We start from the raw sequence: 17,732 nt of genomic DNA on the forward strand, positions 1-17,732 counted from the left end.
ACACCAAAAAGAAAGACTCAACTAAAAAAAATCAGTATCAGTTTAAGTGTACGCTATATTTAGAAAATTTTCGCTGGTTTACCTTGACGTCAGACAGCCCTTTCCGACAAGGAACCGAAGCCGTTGTATCCATCTATGCTCTTGCCAAAGCCACCAGTCTCCATTGAAAAAAACTGAAATTTTACCTCGCAAAACACAGGAATTTCTGGTCTATCACACGATCCTCGTGTTCTGCGAGGTAAAATTAAGTTTTTTTCAATGGAGTCTGGTTGCTTTGGCGAGAGCATAGATAGCGGCTCCCCATCGGAAACATAGCCTGTATAGCTGTCTGACAGCAAGGTAAACTATCTTAATATAGCGTACATTTAAACTGATATTGATTTTTTTAGGTGGGTCTTTCTTTTAGGTGGCTAAAATACGTTTTGATGCAGACCCCATCCACAGCAGTACATCGCTTTGCTCCCGTACGGTAACTCCTGTCTGTTTCTCCAAACTGGGGGCGTGCCGACCGTCTTCTACTGTAGGTAATACACTGACTACCTCATACAACCCCACTTTAAAACACCCAAACTATCTCTTCAAGAGTTTAATTCAAGGAGCAAAGCTAGAAATATTGAACTCTACCAGCACAGGAATGTTTGTAGACTAAAAGTTACAGAATCTGTTTTGTGACTTATAGGTTGATGAATCAATATGACAAACCAGGCAGGAAAATGATTCAGTTATTCAATTTTTTCCACTTCTTCAGCGACATTTAGAACCCAATTGCACCCATGAGTCAGCCGAAGCTGCCAGAAAAACAAACAAACATGCATGCACAAGGAATTTCACTGGGATCAATACAGAAAAAAAATGTAGGCCTGACCTGAGAGTCTTTTTTGTGACCTGGAGGAAGTCTTAGTCCCGTTTTGGTGCTTCTTCTCCAATGGCAACGACGACGACGGCGGCGGTGGTAGAGCGCCAGATCTCTGAGAAGGGGAAGGCGACGGGGAGGGTTTCCGGTCCAGCGGGGAGGGAGAAGGTGTAGACGACAGCCGCCTGTCCAGTGGAGAGCGCGCCGGGCTGGGCCGCCCGTCCAGAGAGGATGGAGAGGTGGTGGGGCGCGGCGTGGATGGCCCGCCGGTGCCGCGACCGTTCACGAGCTTCTCGCTGGACCGCTGGGAGGCCGGGGGAGTTAGGGATGGAGGTTTGAGGGAGGAGGGGGAGGGGGAGGAAGAGGCGGAGGTGAGGCGCACGTGTGATGCGGAGTCGGCACGGCTGAGGCAGGGCATCTTCTCCAGGCTGACGACTGGAAGGGATACACTGCAGAAGGGAAGAGTGGAGTTAAAACACTAAATGTTTTTGGAGCAGCATTTTATGAAACTCCGACAGCTCCTAAAAATGACGTGGGTGAGTGTGAATATTAAAAAAAGAAGTATGCTCCCACCACGTCTTGTTCCGTGCCCCTTTTGGTGGGTAGACAGCGAGAGGCGCCTTGCTGAAGCGTGAGTGAGGGTAATCTTTAGGGACCCTGAAGGCCAGCGTGTCCCCAGGACTGGGAGTCACAGCGGGGGCCACTGCAGGCGCTTTGGGCTTCATGGGGACCAGGGGGCTCCTGGAGGGGGCGGGGGAGCCGTGGCGCTTCTCTGGAACAGGTCAAGACACAGAGAAAAAAGTGTGTAACACCTCAAGACACGCTCATACTATCAAGATCATGCATTGCTAGTGGGTACTTTTTGGATCTGGGTACTTTTTTTTTTTTATCTGATTTGCATCCGATTAGCACCTCAGTGTAGTGCGGTGTTGTATTTACACCAACTTGGTTTTTTTTCTGCCGTGCTTAGGTGCCAGATGGCTGTGTTGTAACACAGGAGAGACAAATCGGTGCCAGATCCTTTCCACCAAAAAAATAGAAGCATTTACAAATCAATTTAGTGTACTTTTCTCTAATTAGCAACTTGCCTGACACCATCTGAAGTGTCCTTGTGTGATTAACTCCACCAATCTGTTTATTATGTGCGCGGTTCAAACAGGAGCCAACAATTATAAATACATTTTTGACCCAGATCTGATCGGAATACACAAGTTAAAGGATGCTGAGACACAGAAAGAGAGGGGGATAAATCACAAGGTTGTGGGGTGTGGGGACGGGGGAAGTAGGAGAGGAGAGGAGCTCAAACTTACGGTTTTTGCTATGCATGTCTTTGTGGGAGGAGGGTGGGGAGGGAATAAGGGGGTGTGGTCCAGGACTGTCTGTCTCTCTCTGACTGTCTCACAGGGAAACTACACCCCGGCTACCTGAATGAAAACAGAGGGGCGAACATGTCATAAAAAACAGAGAAAGGAGGAGGGCTGTGCACAAAGTAACACAGTGTAAAAGTATCTAAAATGATATGAAATGAGGTGTTATGTTATATTCATAACATAGTTATTCTAATCTACCGGCTGCTTCAGGAGGTATATAAACAACATCTGCCGGATCTAGCAAGATTCAACTGTTAGTTTTGGGAAGGGACCGGCCCTTGTGGTTAGCTGAATTTCCTGTCTGATGATAAGATGCAAATCTAAAAACGGAGGAGAGCATTGACATGATGAAATCATTAATATTCACCTTGGAAACATGAACGCAATTACTTTTTGCAAATCCATGCACAATCATCAACAAAACAAAAGTATGCAACTGCACTTGTGTGCATAGCCACACATGCTCACAATTACAGATTAAACAGCAAATATACAAAACTCAAGTGTCCCGCAAACATGTTTTCTCAGGCCCTGCCTTAAAATACTTGACAGAGAGTGTGACATGTACAAGCCAAGGTCAAGCTAAAACAACAACTCCCTAACACAACTGTTCTCTCACATGCGCACACACACTGTGACGGACTAACAGAGTCAGATAAAATACCTGGATGTAACTCCAGTTCTAGGAGATTCTCCCTTTGTTGTCTTATTTTTGCTCTTCTCTTAGGTAAGAGAACATTTTTCGAGAGGTCAAGAGCACTCTTACCAAGATAAGAAAAAAACATCTTGTTTTTACAGTCCACAAATGGTTTGTCCTTTGCAAGGAAATAAAAGGAGTAATGTAATGATTGGATTATTAAATTTGTGCGTTAAATAAGTACTATTGGTCCTCTGATCTAAATTAAGACTATAAAATCCCTTGGATGATATTGCGTGCGTGCGTCAAAGCAGATTTGGATGTTTAAGAACATTTGGTGCATCTGGAGTTGACTTCTTGTATTTTTTTCTCTGAACAGAAAATTAAGAGATACTTAAGAGAATGTTAATGTTGCATGAGATCCAGTGTCTCCCATTGGCTCGTAACCTGTGCAAATCGCAACACACAACCAAGAGCTAGTCGCTGAGCCATCAGAGGAGTGCCCGCTCGGCCTACGGTCCACGGCGGACAAAGATTTCCCCAAAAACCCCTGTTGCGCGTCCATCACATCATCTGAGGGCACGTACAGGACACAGAGCAAAGGGACCTCTCACCCTCATCCAGCGTGATGAGGGAGATAATCCAACTCTGATGAGAGTTAGATTAGAAGACTGATCCACTCTTGTGTCTGTAGAGTCAATATGTATCCACCATCCTGCCAGCAGCCAGTTAGCTTCACTTTGCACAAAGACTGAAAGCAGGGGGAAACAGCTAGTGTGGCCAAGAAACAGTCCGGCACATAACCCCAGTAAAAACCACGTTTTAGTGTCATTTTTACATTTTAACAAACTCCTAAGTAGCGGTGATGTCATGCTTCACTCAGTGAGCAGCATAAGGGATTCTGTGTGTGTGTAACATGTGTGAGTGTGTGTGTGTCACAATGTCAAACAACGAGGTTAATGAGTGTAGTAGTAGTCTACTAACAGCAGCACGTTGGAACAAAAAGGACAGAGCAGACAGACTGACTGACCCTGTGTGTTTGCTCAGAGTGCACATGAAAGTGTGCTGCAGGTGACTGAGGGAGAGTGTGCGTGTGTGCAAAGTGTGCATTGAAGAGATTAGCCTCTGCAGGCATAAGTATAACAGGTGTGTGTGTGTGGGTATGATAGCATGTTGAGAACGTATACACTGCCAGTGTATGTGTGTTTCTGTCCAAAGTATAGGCTATATGTAATTTGCATGCAAAGCAGAGCATCTCTGCATGCAGTATGTATGTATGAGAATACTTTGCAAGAGCATAATTAGCGTATGTGAGAATGTGTGTGTGTGTGTGTGTGTGTGTGTGTGTGTGTGTGTGTGTGTGTGTGTGTGTGTGTGTGTGTGTGTGTGTGTGTATGTGTGTGTGTGTGTGTGTGTGTGTGTGTATGTGGCAGGTGTGTAAATAGGCCAGTGGAAGCAGAGGACGAGGAAGGCAGCTGTATTCAGAGTAGCAGGATCAAAGTCCAGAGACACATTTGCAGGTATGCAGCTACGACAGTAACAAATTCACACATTAAATCACACATTATTTCACACACCATTTTAGTCAGCACAACTGTACAGTTCAATGAAGCTGTACTGTAGCAATGGAAACTGGGAAATGTGTGTATTTTTTTTGTATTTTCTGATTTCAGGATTATTCTAATTTCCCAGGCAGGAAGAAGTTAAATAAAATATCTGAAGAAATATGATATCAGATATGCTCTTTGGACAGGTCAAGTATACCCTTTCTTGTGAATTTGTGGGTCCAACTCAATCTGCTATTCAATCTCTGTTGCATGCTTTTCTTTGGATTTATTTCCTGTTCATTTGTTCGATTTAATACAAGAGAAAACATTTTTTAAATACTGCATTTTTCAATATGAAAAATTACTATTTGAATAATAAAAAAAAAAAAATTCTGCAAAATGACGGTAAATAAAAGTTAAGGTTAACTATATATTTATAACTGTAAAATTAAAACAACATAATTATGGGCAGCTTAAATTGTTGGCCAAAAAAAATGATTAAACTCTGTACAGCTAGTATACTTGTATCTACAGTAAGACATAATGAATGATAGACAACTTATTCTTCATAGTTTTGTAACAGAGCTCATCCTGTGAGCGAGGAGCCAGTTGGGAGCTAACCATACTGATTTACAATACATGGACGGCTGCCCAGGCAAGGTCACTAAGCCACCCGACCACAAGGGCACCCTCGCTACTACGCTCCCTCCCGCCTGCCTGTCGTTATGGCAATGCTGAGAGCCCAGCTGGTTGCCGATTGGCCGCTGACTCATCCTGTGGGTGGAGCCGTTGCGTGATGAGGAAGCGGAGGCTCTCAGAGCTCAGCTGGGTTTGTTTACATTGAGCGAGGAGGAGCAGGGGGAGAGAGAGAGAGAGAGAAATAGATATGAGGAAATTAAGAAAAGCATCTGTGAAGATTCTCAGTTATTCAGGTTATCTAGAAGTGCTGGGTCGAAGGAAACTAGGCTTATATTACAGTATATTAAAAGCAGTGGGATTCTGGTAGTACACATAGTACTGGAAATCTATATAAAGACAGCATGTTTATGTCTTTTGCAAGTGAACAATAACATAATTCCCCTCGCAAAAAACAAGGCAACATTTACATTAACTACATTTTCACATCATGTTTTCAAATCTCAGATGACTAAACATTAGCTGGCCAAAAAGACAGTAGGCATGGAGGCTGGTAATGAAAAAAAAGATCGCTATGAAGGGGAGATGTGGTTAACAAAAAGAGGTTGTGAACCATCACTCTCTTGCATAGATACTATGATGCATTAAGAGTCCAGAAAAGAAATGTCTCTCCTTTTGGTCCTCAGATGAGGTAAAAATGATTGTGATGCCATGCACTTTGCATTTTGAAACACAAAGTTAAGTGCAAAGACGTCTGACGTACAGTATAGCTGGCATTTTAACTGTCCCGAGCCTCTTCTAATGGTTCGCACACAGCCAAGCCGCAACAACAATAACACGAGCGAAATGAGCAACACCAGTAAACGAAACTAAGCAGGACGTCTGTGGTTAAGGGCAAAACTTTCCGACAACAGACGAACATCGTGTGAAATTAATAACTGCACTTCAGCTCAGGCACAACAACAGACAGGGAAGCACCAAGCAGCCCAAACACTTGTTAAGTTAGGAGCGCAAATAAAACCAAAAGAAAATAGAGGATATTTCTTTTTGACCTGCCTCAGAGCCTCAATTAATCCACCACTACAGAGAGAAGTTGGTCGGCGAGTAGAGAGAGACAGACACTCCCATCAACAGCAACAAGCCTTTCATCGTGCACAGGACTTACTCACACACAGCAGGCCACCAGCACTGGAGACAGACTGAAAGAGTGCAGAGAAGGATATATCTGAACACGGCACAGAGTGCTGATTCATCCAAACAGACAGCTTCAAAAGCATGGCTTACGCTTCACTCACACACACACACACACACACACACACACACACACACACACACACACAAATCAGATCATCAGTTGTGACTCTTGAATTCTCTAATTTGTCATGGTGTTCAGGGCCCAAATGTACCAACCATACACTGTATATAAAGACATCACAGCAACCCTAAAGTAAAGTAGGCTTGCTGTGGTAGTCAGTGTTACCGATATGCTCGGGCATACACCGATTACATTACTAGCCGTCGTTTTGGATCTTTATATATATAAATAAAACCCATTTAGTAATTCTCTCTGTCTAGTAAGTCTCTCTCGCTAGCAAGCTGCGGCTGTGCTCGGCTCGTGATTGGCTCGGACGGGTGACCTCGATACCGCGGCTCCATCACCTGATCACTACTGCGCATACTCTGGCTCCAAATGACTTCAAAATCTCAATATGGTAGCTCCCGTATCCGGGATATTTTGGCTTCACATCTGTACAGTGGGAGACACTTGACTATGAAGAAAGCTTCAATAATTTCCCCACATTGCTGAAAAGAGTAGAGAAATCGTAAATCTTCACTGGGAAACTGTCTTTATAACATCCTAACTGTCCATAATAAGCTTTGATGTTCACCCACCATTAAACTATGTCTTAGCAAATTTCTCTTCACAGGCTCATTGGAGAGAGCATGATACAGACACTGCCAGTGTGAGGGGTTTATTTGATACCCACTGGGGCCACTTATGCCAAGAATATACATGCTTACCTTACTCTAAGGAGATTTAAATAAACAAATAGAGCAAGTCTCTGACATATAAGATACAATAACCTTTCTAAACAGAAGACATGGCATATATTAAACACCCATCCAGCACAGGTCCTAGCTGAAGCTGTGACCACTCTCTTCGTCAGACACAGAGCAAAGCTTGAGCAGCAAACTGGGCGTGTATAACACAGAGCCACTGACCCCTGAGGCAGCCAACCCCCTCCTACTCTGTGTGCGTGCGTGCATGCATGCATTTCCGTATATGTAAAGCCTCAGTGCTGATTCGACGCACAGGTCAAGCATGAAGGCAGATCCCATGATGGACATACAAGGCTATTGCAATGAATGAAAATGCAGAGTCACAACATTTGGAAGCAGAATCCCCAGCTGGGAACAATGGCACTATACTTGTGAGGATATTCCAGTAACATGAGGAATGAGCAACAATGGGAGGAAATGCATAAAACATCAGAAGAAAAATCTTAACAGGTGCCGGTTCCTAGAGGCAATCCTCTCAGCAGAGGCCAGGAGGAGCATTTGTCATGTCATGACACAGAGTAGTTGTGTGTATAATAGGGGTGGGGAAAAAAAATCGATACACCTAAGTATCGCGATTCTTTTTTTTTTATTTACGGTTTTGAAATTGTTTTTTTTAATGCCAGAATCTATATATTTGCTTCATTTGAGTCTATGCGGAGGTAGAAGGAAGTTACTGCTTTTATTATTGTAGTCTGAGTAACGTGACGTCATATCTGTTCCGTATCCTTCAACCAAAACAAACCGCAGCCGGCCGCAGTGAGCAGAAACGGAAAAACAGAAAACGGCGGAGGGTCGGCGTGGATACGACCTGCATCCTCACATTTTAAATTCAAAGTGGTAAACACTACACATACAGTAAAGTATGGAAACAATTTGGGTTTCACACATTTCCAGGAAAAGCAGAGCTAGACATCATGGCTAAAGCTGCATGCTAACTCTGTCATGGACAGGAAACGTTATCGTATTTCCATAACGTGCATTCAAGCCGGCCGTCACTCGCATCTCCGTGGTCAAATCGTCCGACGCTACAACTGTAGAGCACCCATATACTGACATTTACAGTATTTTAAATGCATTCAAACGGCCCCGATGGAGCTGACCATGGATGTATAAAGAGAACGGAGCTGACGGGAGAGCTAGCGACGGACTTGGAGAGGTAAGAGGAAGTATACACGTGTGACTATGTCCGGTTTTCAAAATAAGGTGTTAACAAAGGGAACTGTATATACAAAATACATATATGCAAATAAGATTGATGGATTATATTCACCAAAAGTATAAAACATGACATGTCCCTTATAAATTAAAAAGAAAATGCCACTAATGTGTGAGGGAAATGTCTTTATTCTTTGATTTTTGGGTTGCTGGAATTTTTTTTATAAATAATTCCAGACAATGATTAATATATTTGACTTCAGCACATCTCTGACTACATACTAGTGTTAAAAAAGTTAACAAAAATCGCAATAAATCGTAATATCGGATCACAATTCTTGCAGAATCGCAATACATATCAAATCGGCACCCAAGTATCGTGATAGTATCGAATCGGGAGATAGGTGAATCGTCCCAGCCCGAGTGTATAATGCTTCAAATTTAAGAATGTAGTCAATGAATCAACTAAAGTGGCTGGACAGTGTGCCTTCTAGGTCACTGCACTACAGTTAAAATGATTCTAAATATAAAAGTATATGATGAAACAAGATGAAAGTAATTCACACATTCGACTTTTCTACTAGTCATTATGTGACTTGGCCTGCTGGTCGCCTGCTTGTTATCATGTTATGGCCCGAGGGTAGCTTTGTTTTATGGGGAGCTCTCAGGAGATTCCCACTCCTGACTGTGTGTGTGTGCATGTGCATCAGACCTGTTGTTACCCGACTCTGAGTACGTGTCAGCAAGTAGAAACGCTGCCAACGAAGGCGGGGGGGGGCAGGAGCGGGGACAAAACAACAGCGTTCGCCAGGAGTGTGTGTGTGTGTGTGTGTGTGTGTCTCACAATACCACTGACCTCTTTCTGCTGAGAAACAGAAAGTGAGAATGTGCGCGCTTGCAACTCCGCTGGCCTCTCTCCTCTCGGGGAGAAGGGTGTGTGTGTTCATTAAGCGTGACTGTGTGTCTCCCCCCCCACCGCCCCTCCACCCTCACCCCCCCGAATCCCCCTCAAACAGACGGCTCAGGCTGGTGCACGTGCCGCCAACAGAAGGAAGCAGCAGCTCGCGGGCAGATGCGAGCACGCTCAGTGGAGCCACAATTGAAAACAAACAAGAGGTAGACAGACAGGGTGCGGGGGCCAATGGGAGGCGGGAATCAACAGTGTTACCACTTAAATAACAAATAGTCTTAAAAAGGTAAGGTTTAACATGTGTAATTTCATCTTTTAATATACCCATAATTCCTCTTGCTCGTACATTTTTTGGAGTACAAATAGTAGCAATAATTGGCTTTGTCCATATGCTTATTTCTTGGATTAAAAAAAAGCTTGTTCACAATGCTACATCTGGTCCATTACTCTGTAAATTATTTAGTGTATTTCAGTCATTATCAGCCTGCTGAGCATTAAAAGGTATAACCGAGTGGTGTTTATTAGTGTGGACTGGAGGATAAGTTGTAAACTATGTTTCAAAGTGCCCTGAAGGGATAAATAGAAACTATTGCATTGATCTGAATGACTCTGTGTGTGTTTGTGTGTTTGTGTTTGTGTGTGTGTGTGTGTGTGTGTGTGTGTGTGTGTGTGTGTGTGTGTGTGTGTGTGTGTGTGTGTGTGTGTGTGTGTGTGTGTGCGCATGAGCATGTTAGTTTTGTGCCTCCGAGTGACAACTGGAGATACCCCGAGGCGTGTGTGTGTCTTGGTGATGTGTGTGATTATGCCCTGAGGTTATTATTTGTGCCTATGCCCTGTGGTGTGTGTGTGTCTTACCATAGTGTGTGAGGATGCCCTGAGGAGTGACCACCTGATTGCAGACATGGCAGACAACAAGACAAAAATCCTCCAGAGCTGGAAACTTGCGGCAGACGAGCATCTCTGAGGAGGACAGGAAGAGTAGAGGCCACATTTTAGAAACACAAACAATCAAGAGTTAAAGGGATACAGCATGTTTTTGCAAAACTGTATTATGGGTCAAGTTAGCTGTTAACACCAGAGGTCCAATTCACTAATTTCTTCAGGTGCTCAATGCGCTTTATCACACAATTAGCAGATTCATCCAAAGTGACTCTCTTTAGCAATACAATACAACAAATGTATGATTGATCAGTACAACTTCTGCGCTGACACACACATTACGATTGGCTGAAAAGGAGGGAGACATCGGATTGGCTACAGATAATTTCCTGTTGAAAAAAAATGCATTTGTAGATCGGTGCACGTTAGGGGAGTCTCAAAAAAAAAACACACAAATGCAATTAAGTTCACATATTGCAAGCATTTACAAATGCAGGTTCAACAGTTTGTATAGAAATGTAACAACATCCAAATATGTTTTTAATGAAAATTGCAAATACTTTTAAATACATATATTTGTGGATTTCTATTACATTTATTTAAAACAAGAAATATTTGTGTGTGCGTCAGAAATATATTTGTGAACCTTATTTTTTCTATGTGGATTCTTTCTTTTACATTTATATACAGAAATAACTATTTTTGTGTGCATTGAAAAATATTGTAATTTATGTATAAATCACAAAATACATTTGTGAATCCTTTTGTGAGCGTTCATTAATATTGAGACTGATCTGACTCCATATCAATCTAGGGTTTATTTTCCAGGATAATCATTTTGTATATAAAAGATGAGAAACTAGTGAGAATTTACATATTATAATTGATAGCTTATTTGAAAACATAATAATAAAAGATGTGCAATTTACAATGATATAAAATCAGAAAAAAATATGAAAAATGTATAGAACAAAAGAAAAGAGCGAAAAAATACACAAAAGTAAAATATATTGTGTATTTAAATTACACAAAAATTGCCAGACTTTGAAGCTCATCATTTAGCTTTGGAGCTGCTTTTCAGATAGTAAGAGTCACCTGTTGTAAAAAGAAATCACTAACATGGAGCATCATAACCAACAGTTCACACACTGATGATAATGTGTGTTCTAATCACTAAACAGACAGGCATAAAGACACAGATAGTAAGAACAGATAAGCCTTTCAAACACACACAAACTAGCATCCTGTGTTCTATCTAGCATACAGCAACCATTGTGCCTGGAGTTACAAGAGATACCACACCCACTAAACAAAAACTGAAGATTAATAGAAATATTGAGAAAAACAAATATGTCCAATGGATGCTATCTCTTTTGATTAAGCTTTGAGAACCAAATCTTCCTGCACCCAAACAAACTCTACTGACAGAAATCACAGCACTTATTAGCATGGGGCTTACGCCAGTCTCACTGAGGGGGGGTGGGGTGTGTGTGTGGATGTGTATGTGTGTTTGTGAAAGCTCCCAAGAGAAAAAATTGGAGAATGTGTGGGTGTCTGACAGCGTGTGGGTGCATGTCACGATGACCTTGCATTGCTGGCGAGTTTTGTGTCATCTGGGATGTCAAAGAGATCGGCAGTCATGCTTCACCCTCGTCAGTGTGTGTGTGTGTGTGTGTGTGTGTGTGTGTGAGCAGGACACAGATCTGCGAGGTTACTCAAGGTCAAAGCCATATCATACAAATATGTAGAGAACGTGAGCTTGTGCGTGTGAGTGTGTGTACATACTGCAAAAGGTCACAGTTGGTTTCATTACTCATGCATGAAGCGTTCAAGGACACAAACACTGAGGTTGACATGATTGCTGCTTGGTAGGGATATTTCATAACTTTTGAGCTATGTTAATTCTGATTGAAGACCGCTGTTAAATAAATAGTGAAGGGTAATGAGAGTGAAACAAATGAAGGGCAAGATAGTAATACCAAAGCGGTGAAATAAACTGATATTAGCGGCAGGGGAAGTGGCTTTCACATCAGTCAAACGCTCTGGGAATACTCTAAGAGAGCTATTCAACCACTGGGCTGAGAAATAACACTCCAAAGGAGGAAAAACCGGCATGGCCATTTTCAAAAGGGGTCCCTTGATCTCTGACCTCAAGATATGTGAATGAAAATGAGTTCTATGGGTACCCATGAGTCTCCCCTTTACATAATTGGGAATTAGGGTTCAGTGTCTCGCTCAAGGACACTTCGACATGCGGGGATTAAACCGCCAACCTTGTGGTTAAAGGACGACCACTCTACCCACTGAGAAACAGCCACTCCTGCAGCAGTAAAGCGTGTGATTGTTTGTAGGACACACAATATGATCCTCAATACTTTGGATTCATAATGGCAGGCAGTGATGGGTGAGGGTAAGCTGAATATTATGTGGGTCATTACACCTGACAGCGGCATAACACATATTTATAGCCCTGTTTGTCATTTATTTGGGAAGGTGGTCCTCGGAAATTTTTTAACAATCAGAAGTGGACCTCAAGTAACCCCTGCTCTAAGAGAGCTCCTAACTTAGCCTAAATATTTATAGCAAGGAGTCCTATCTTAGGAGTGATTTAGGAAACTCAGGAAGGAGGTGTAGTTGACCTAGGGCTGTCCCATTTGCCATTTTTTGGGCTTTGAAGTTTCGGTGGGAAATATTTGAATATGTTTGAAGATTCGTGGAGAAGCGTGGCACGGTCTTCTGTCTGTCTGTCTCCATCTCCCCCAGTTTCAGTGCCCAAGACAGTCCACACACACGCGCACCTCTACACACAACAAACAGCGATATACGACTGAGAATACCTAATAATAATGTTGTGGGATTATTCCTTATATCATGGGCTACTTGGGGATTTATACATTATTATTACATACTTATATATGAAAAATAAAAAAAATATGAAAAAACAATTTGAATAGTGATATGTAGGTCGAATACCATGGCAACGGTCGAAGCCTTGAAGCGTTCGGGTCAGCCCTAGGTTGACCCCGTTGATAGGTATGACACATTCTTTTTAAAACGGTGTGATTGGTTGATCTAAAATATATAAATATGTTAATAATTGGCATAGAATGGACAGTTAAATCTATAGGCCTAATAATAATAATAATAAACTATATTTATATAGCACATTTCAAAAACAAGTTTCCAAAGTGCTTCCCAGCCATAAAAACAGAGAGTACACAGAGCAATTACAAATTAGAAAGTTCAATGCAGCAAAGAAATAGAAAAATAAATAAAAGACAATAAATAAAAACCTTAATAATAAATCAATGAATCAAAGCATAAAACATTCGGATTAAAAGCCATTCATACACACCAAGGTAATAGAAATGTATGTAGCAGTATGTAGCTCACAAGATGTCTGAAAACACAGGCCTACCTGAGCAGTAGCATATTCACATCCTGGTAATAAGTATTTAATCTATTTCATTACTTACTTGTCATTCAGAATCACAATCTTTACCAGGATCTAGTCTTAACTGTAAGGGAAAAAAACGTCATAATTCTAAGAATTTTCTTAGCATTTCGTCACTGGGAGAAACTGAATACGGCCCGAGGCCTACAGTTGGATCCCGAGTATCGGCACTGAAGCAGTTAGCAGTAAGATGCTGTGCACAAGTTCACCTCGTCAATACAGAGGAAGAGATCATTTCTCACTCATTTTCCATGCCCATAAATTTCCAAGCATGCTCCTGGATTCAAGCCACAATTCAAGCTCTCTGATTCCCGTGTTTGCTGACCAAAAAAAACGGCTTTCCCACACTAGCAAATAAACTGTTTGTTTTTGACTTAACTGAAATGGGGCCTGATCTGAGCTATAATACAAACACAAACGGAAAGGTGTGGCTGCATGTGAAAAGCAACTTTTAAATATTGTCATTGTAGTCAACAGGTTGTTAAGTTGTTAGGGTTAATAACTGTAACGTGAGACTGAACTGAACAGAGAGCCTGGAAACACTGCTGCATGTTAGCTCGACCGGCCAACTGGTTTCTGCTCAAAAAACTGGATCAGCATCACAACAGTTTCTGTCTTTTCTTGTTAATAAACTACAAGGGAAGCCCAGCCAAAACGCAATATGCAAAGGACTTTAGTGGAAGTTCTGAAGAAAAAAAAACACAAGAATGCAATTTCCTCTTCATCTGCCAAGTCAAATGCAAACTAAGAGCGCAGCCTACTTCTGCAGCCTGAATGGTGTGTGTTTCTCAAGCCAACTGCCACACGCTGCCAAATGACTGACAGGCCTGAAAATGAACTACGAAAACAATCAGTCACTGGTGAATAAACATGTTTGGAGCTAGTAAAACAATCAATCATTGGACACAGATTACATCTAGAGTGAGTGCATGAACTTCCCATTGATAAACTGCAGTTTGGAAAGCAACTTGAAAGAGAACGTACAGGTAAACAGACAGGGTTTGAAAGCAGTGACTACCAATATGAGAACAGTAGGTTACTCAGTCCTGCTCTAGAGAACTGAGGTCTAAGTAATAATGCAACTGTAGCAAAGAAACAGCAACATGTTTCACTTAGTAAATGACCTACAATCAACCGACTTAGTGGAAACCTTGTGCACAGGAGCCACTTTCACTGTTTGAACAGTTCCAGAGGAGGGCACAGGCCACAGCTTCAACTTAAGTTGTTTTTTCAACAGGCACATCAGATAATTATTGGTACTGCACCAAAATGTCTGATAGAGTAAACAAGCTTACCAAGCAGCTGCCTGGCACCTAATTTTGCACATCCCCAGGCTACAAACTCAACAAGTTCTCTCCATTTATACAAAACTGTCCAAGATACAAAACCTGGATTCAACTTAAACCTGCAGCAGACAGAAAGTTTTTGTGGGTTCATAGAGATAACTAGACTTCTGCATCTCTTTATGGCTCTGTCCTCAGGCTTTAAAAAATTTAGCCCATGACAGGAAACTTTGACAAATCACAGGTCATTTCAGAGTGAGAGCGTTCCTATTGGCTGTTCATTCAGCGGAGGCAGCTGTCAATCACTCGCGAACTCCAATCAAACGGTCAAATTAGGCAGCGCTGATCAAATATGAATCAATATTCTGTTACTCTAATGCCTATTTCTCACCTCAAATGTTTTCAGAAACATCTTGTAGTGTATTGTTTAGTTGTAAAATAAGAAAGTTTGCTCCAGCTGGTGGGCGGTGCTTGGTATTTCCTCAATTGATCTCGACATGGCTGCCAGGTCACAAACTTTCTCATTTTACAGCTAAACAGTACAAGATGTTTCTGAAAACATTTGAGGCGAGAAATAGGCATTACAGTAACACAATATTGATTCATATTTGGTCATCGCTGCCTAGTTTGACCGTTTGATCAGAGTTTGCGAGTGATTGAAAGCTGCTCAGAGAAGGCAGGCTCCAGCTCGGCTCTGATTGGTTGTTCTCCTCCGGTCTGTGAAATCTTGCAGATGCCATTAGGAGCACCGGAGGACACCGGAGGACACAGAGGCACATGCCTTTTTTCAGATTACCCGTCTCATGCACTACTGTCAGGATATAGTGACGTTTTATAAGAATAACTTTTTTTAAATCATATTTGCTCCATTTCTACCCACAGCTGCTTTAAATCATGTCAGAAGGAGAAACTGAACAAATGTGCTGGGTTATGATCAAGAAACCGTCATTTCAAAAAAGTTGAAACCTACTTCTCCCAAGTTGTATAAAGCTTCAAACATCTGTTCTCAAGGTCAGAGTCATATGATCATGGGGTGTAAAAGCCAGGCTGAAAAATGAACTCCCGTCAGGGAAACTCTTACATGAAGCAATTTATGGAATAAGAGTGGTTTCACTGATATATCATGAAATGTGAAACCAGAGTTACAATCTAACATCTACACTGAATACATTAACATCAAGGACGAGCTCATTCCACTCAACATCTATTCAGAAGGTTTTCATTTACTTCTTTCACATTCACTTTACTTCAGACCATTTCTGATAAAATATTGAAGGTTTTTAGGGCTACATCTTACAATTATGATCTGCAGGATATTTTCTCTATTAATCGATCAAAGCTGCAGTGGGTAGAATTGGAGCAAATAAGATTTTAAAAAGTTATTTTTATAAAACGGTCACTATATCCTGACAGTAGTGCATGAGACAGGTAATCTGAAAAAAAACATGTGCCTCTGTGTCCTCCGGTGCTCCTAATGGCATCTACAAGATTTCACAGACCCGGAGAAAAACAACCAATCAGAGCCAAGCTAGAGCCTTGCAGTCTCTGAGCTCAAATATGAATCAATATTCTGTTACTGTAATGCCTATTTCTCGCTGTTTGTTGATGTTTCTGAAAACATTTGAGGCAAGAAATAGGCATTACAGTATCAGAATATTGATTCATATTTGATCAGCGCTGCCTAGTTTCACCATTTGGTTGGAGTTTGCGAGTGTTTGACAGCTGCCTTCGTTGAATGAACAGCCAATAGGAACGCTCTCTCTCTCTGAAATTACCTGTGATTGGCCAAAGTCTCCCGTCACAGGCTAGATGTTTTAAAGCCTGAAAACAGAGCCATGAGGAGGTGCAGAAGTCTAGTTATCTCTCAGAACACTTGATTTACAATATGCTGAAAGATTATTATGGATTTTTTTCCCCAATGATGCCAAAAACATTCTACCTTTAATTGTTTGGTCTATAAAATTTATTTTTTTAAAATCACAAATTTTTCACATTTATATTTTCCTTAAGCCAAAGCTGGCATCAGTCATACTCAGTTTACAATTTTTTGTATTAAAATTTGCAAATCCTCCTTTAACAATTCAACAAAATAGTTGCCAATTAATTTTTTTTTGACTAATAGTTTCCGTTCTTAAGGTTTTTGATGTAGACTTTACACCGTTTTGCTTTTATGCATGTTTCACTCAGGCAATATTTCATAGGGCACATTTGCACCAAGTACAAGAAGTGTATGCATCATTTTCTTTGACTGCATTCAAGCGTTGACAGGTTATATGACTAATTTCAGATTGAATCATTTAAATGCAGACAATGGAACCCCATTTACCAAATGACTAATTTTGAGTAGTCTCATAGGTAGAGTAGACTTTTTTTAAAAATCCTCTATTGAAAGGATTCAAACAGCAGAGGAAACAGCTCATGTATTGCAAAAAGTATTGTGCCATAGCCTGCATGATGTGGTGAGTTCCTTCTGTTTGATGCAGAGCATTTACACGGAAAGCACATTTGATCCGGGACAACTCTCAGCGCATGCTTGCAGAGATGTTCATCATACTCCTGTCTTAGGCGACATACTGTACCTCACAGCTAAAGTCATCTTAATCAGCTGTTTTCCACAATAATGAAAAGAAAATACACTCAAAGACGGCTAAATAATCACCTAAAGCATCGCTACAATATCACAATGTTGGTAAAACATACAAATAGAAGCATTACAGCACTGCCTATTTCTAGTGAGGTGATGACAGTGGCTGTCAGTCGGTTGTCATCATCTTGTGTCTCTCTGTGCGTGAGTGAGAAAGCGACATAGATACCAATCATGTCCTACACCACACACACCATTACTGCCAACCGGACGTCACCATCTACAAATATGTGTGCACTGAAGTGTCAAGTGCATAAACACGTACAGTAATATGTAAATCTACTTTCTGCTAGATACAAATTT

At 41.5% G+C, this 17,732-nt stretch overlaps 1 protein-coding gene across 4 annotated transcripts in view; it reads right to left on the reverse strand.

The window, feature by feature from the left end:
• Nucleotides 1-17,732, reverse strand: part of atxn7l1 (ataxin 7-like 1) — a 34,183-nt gene that overhangs the window by 13,484 nt on the left and 2,967 nt on the right. For 3 of the 4 annotated variants that reach the window (XR_005205457.1, XM_037760182.1, XM_037760181.1), the window contains exons 3-5: nucleotides 10,025-10,129; nucleotides 1,427-1,625; nucleotides 866-1,302 (exon numbers count right to left, since the gene is read on the reverse strand). Coding sequence is in view for 3 of the 4 variants with exons in the window: in XM_037760182.1 (XP_037616110.1) it covers nucleotides 866-1,302; nucleotides 1,427-1,625; nucleotides 10,025-10,129 (741 nt within the window). In the remaining variant the exon portion in view is untranslated. Of the gene's footprint in view, nucleotides 1-865; nucleotides 1,303-1,426; nucleotides 1,626-2,163; nucleotides 2,278-10,024; nucleotides 10,130-17,732 lie in introns of those variants that run through there. The other variant, XM_037760183.1, reaches the window with a different exon arrangement.

The sequence above is a fragment of the Sebastes umbrosus genome, chromosome 23, assembly GCF_015220745.1.
Source record: "Sebastes umbrosus isolate fSebUmb1 chromosome 23, fSebUmb1.pri, whole genome shotgun sequence".
NCBI lineage: Eukaryota > Metazoa > Chordata > Actinopteri > Perciformes > Sebastidae > Sebastes > Sebastes umbrosus.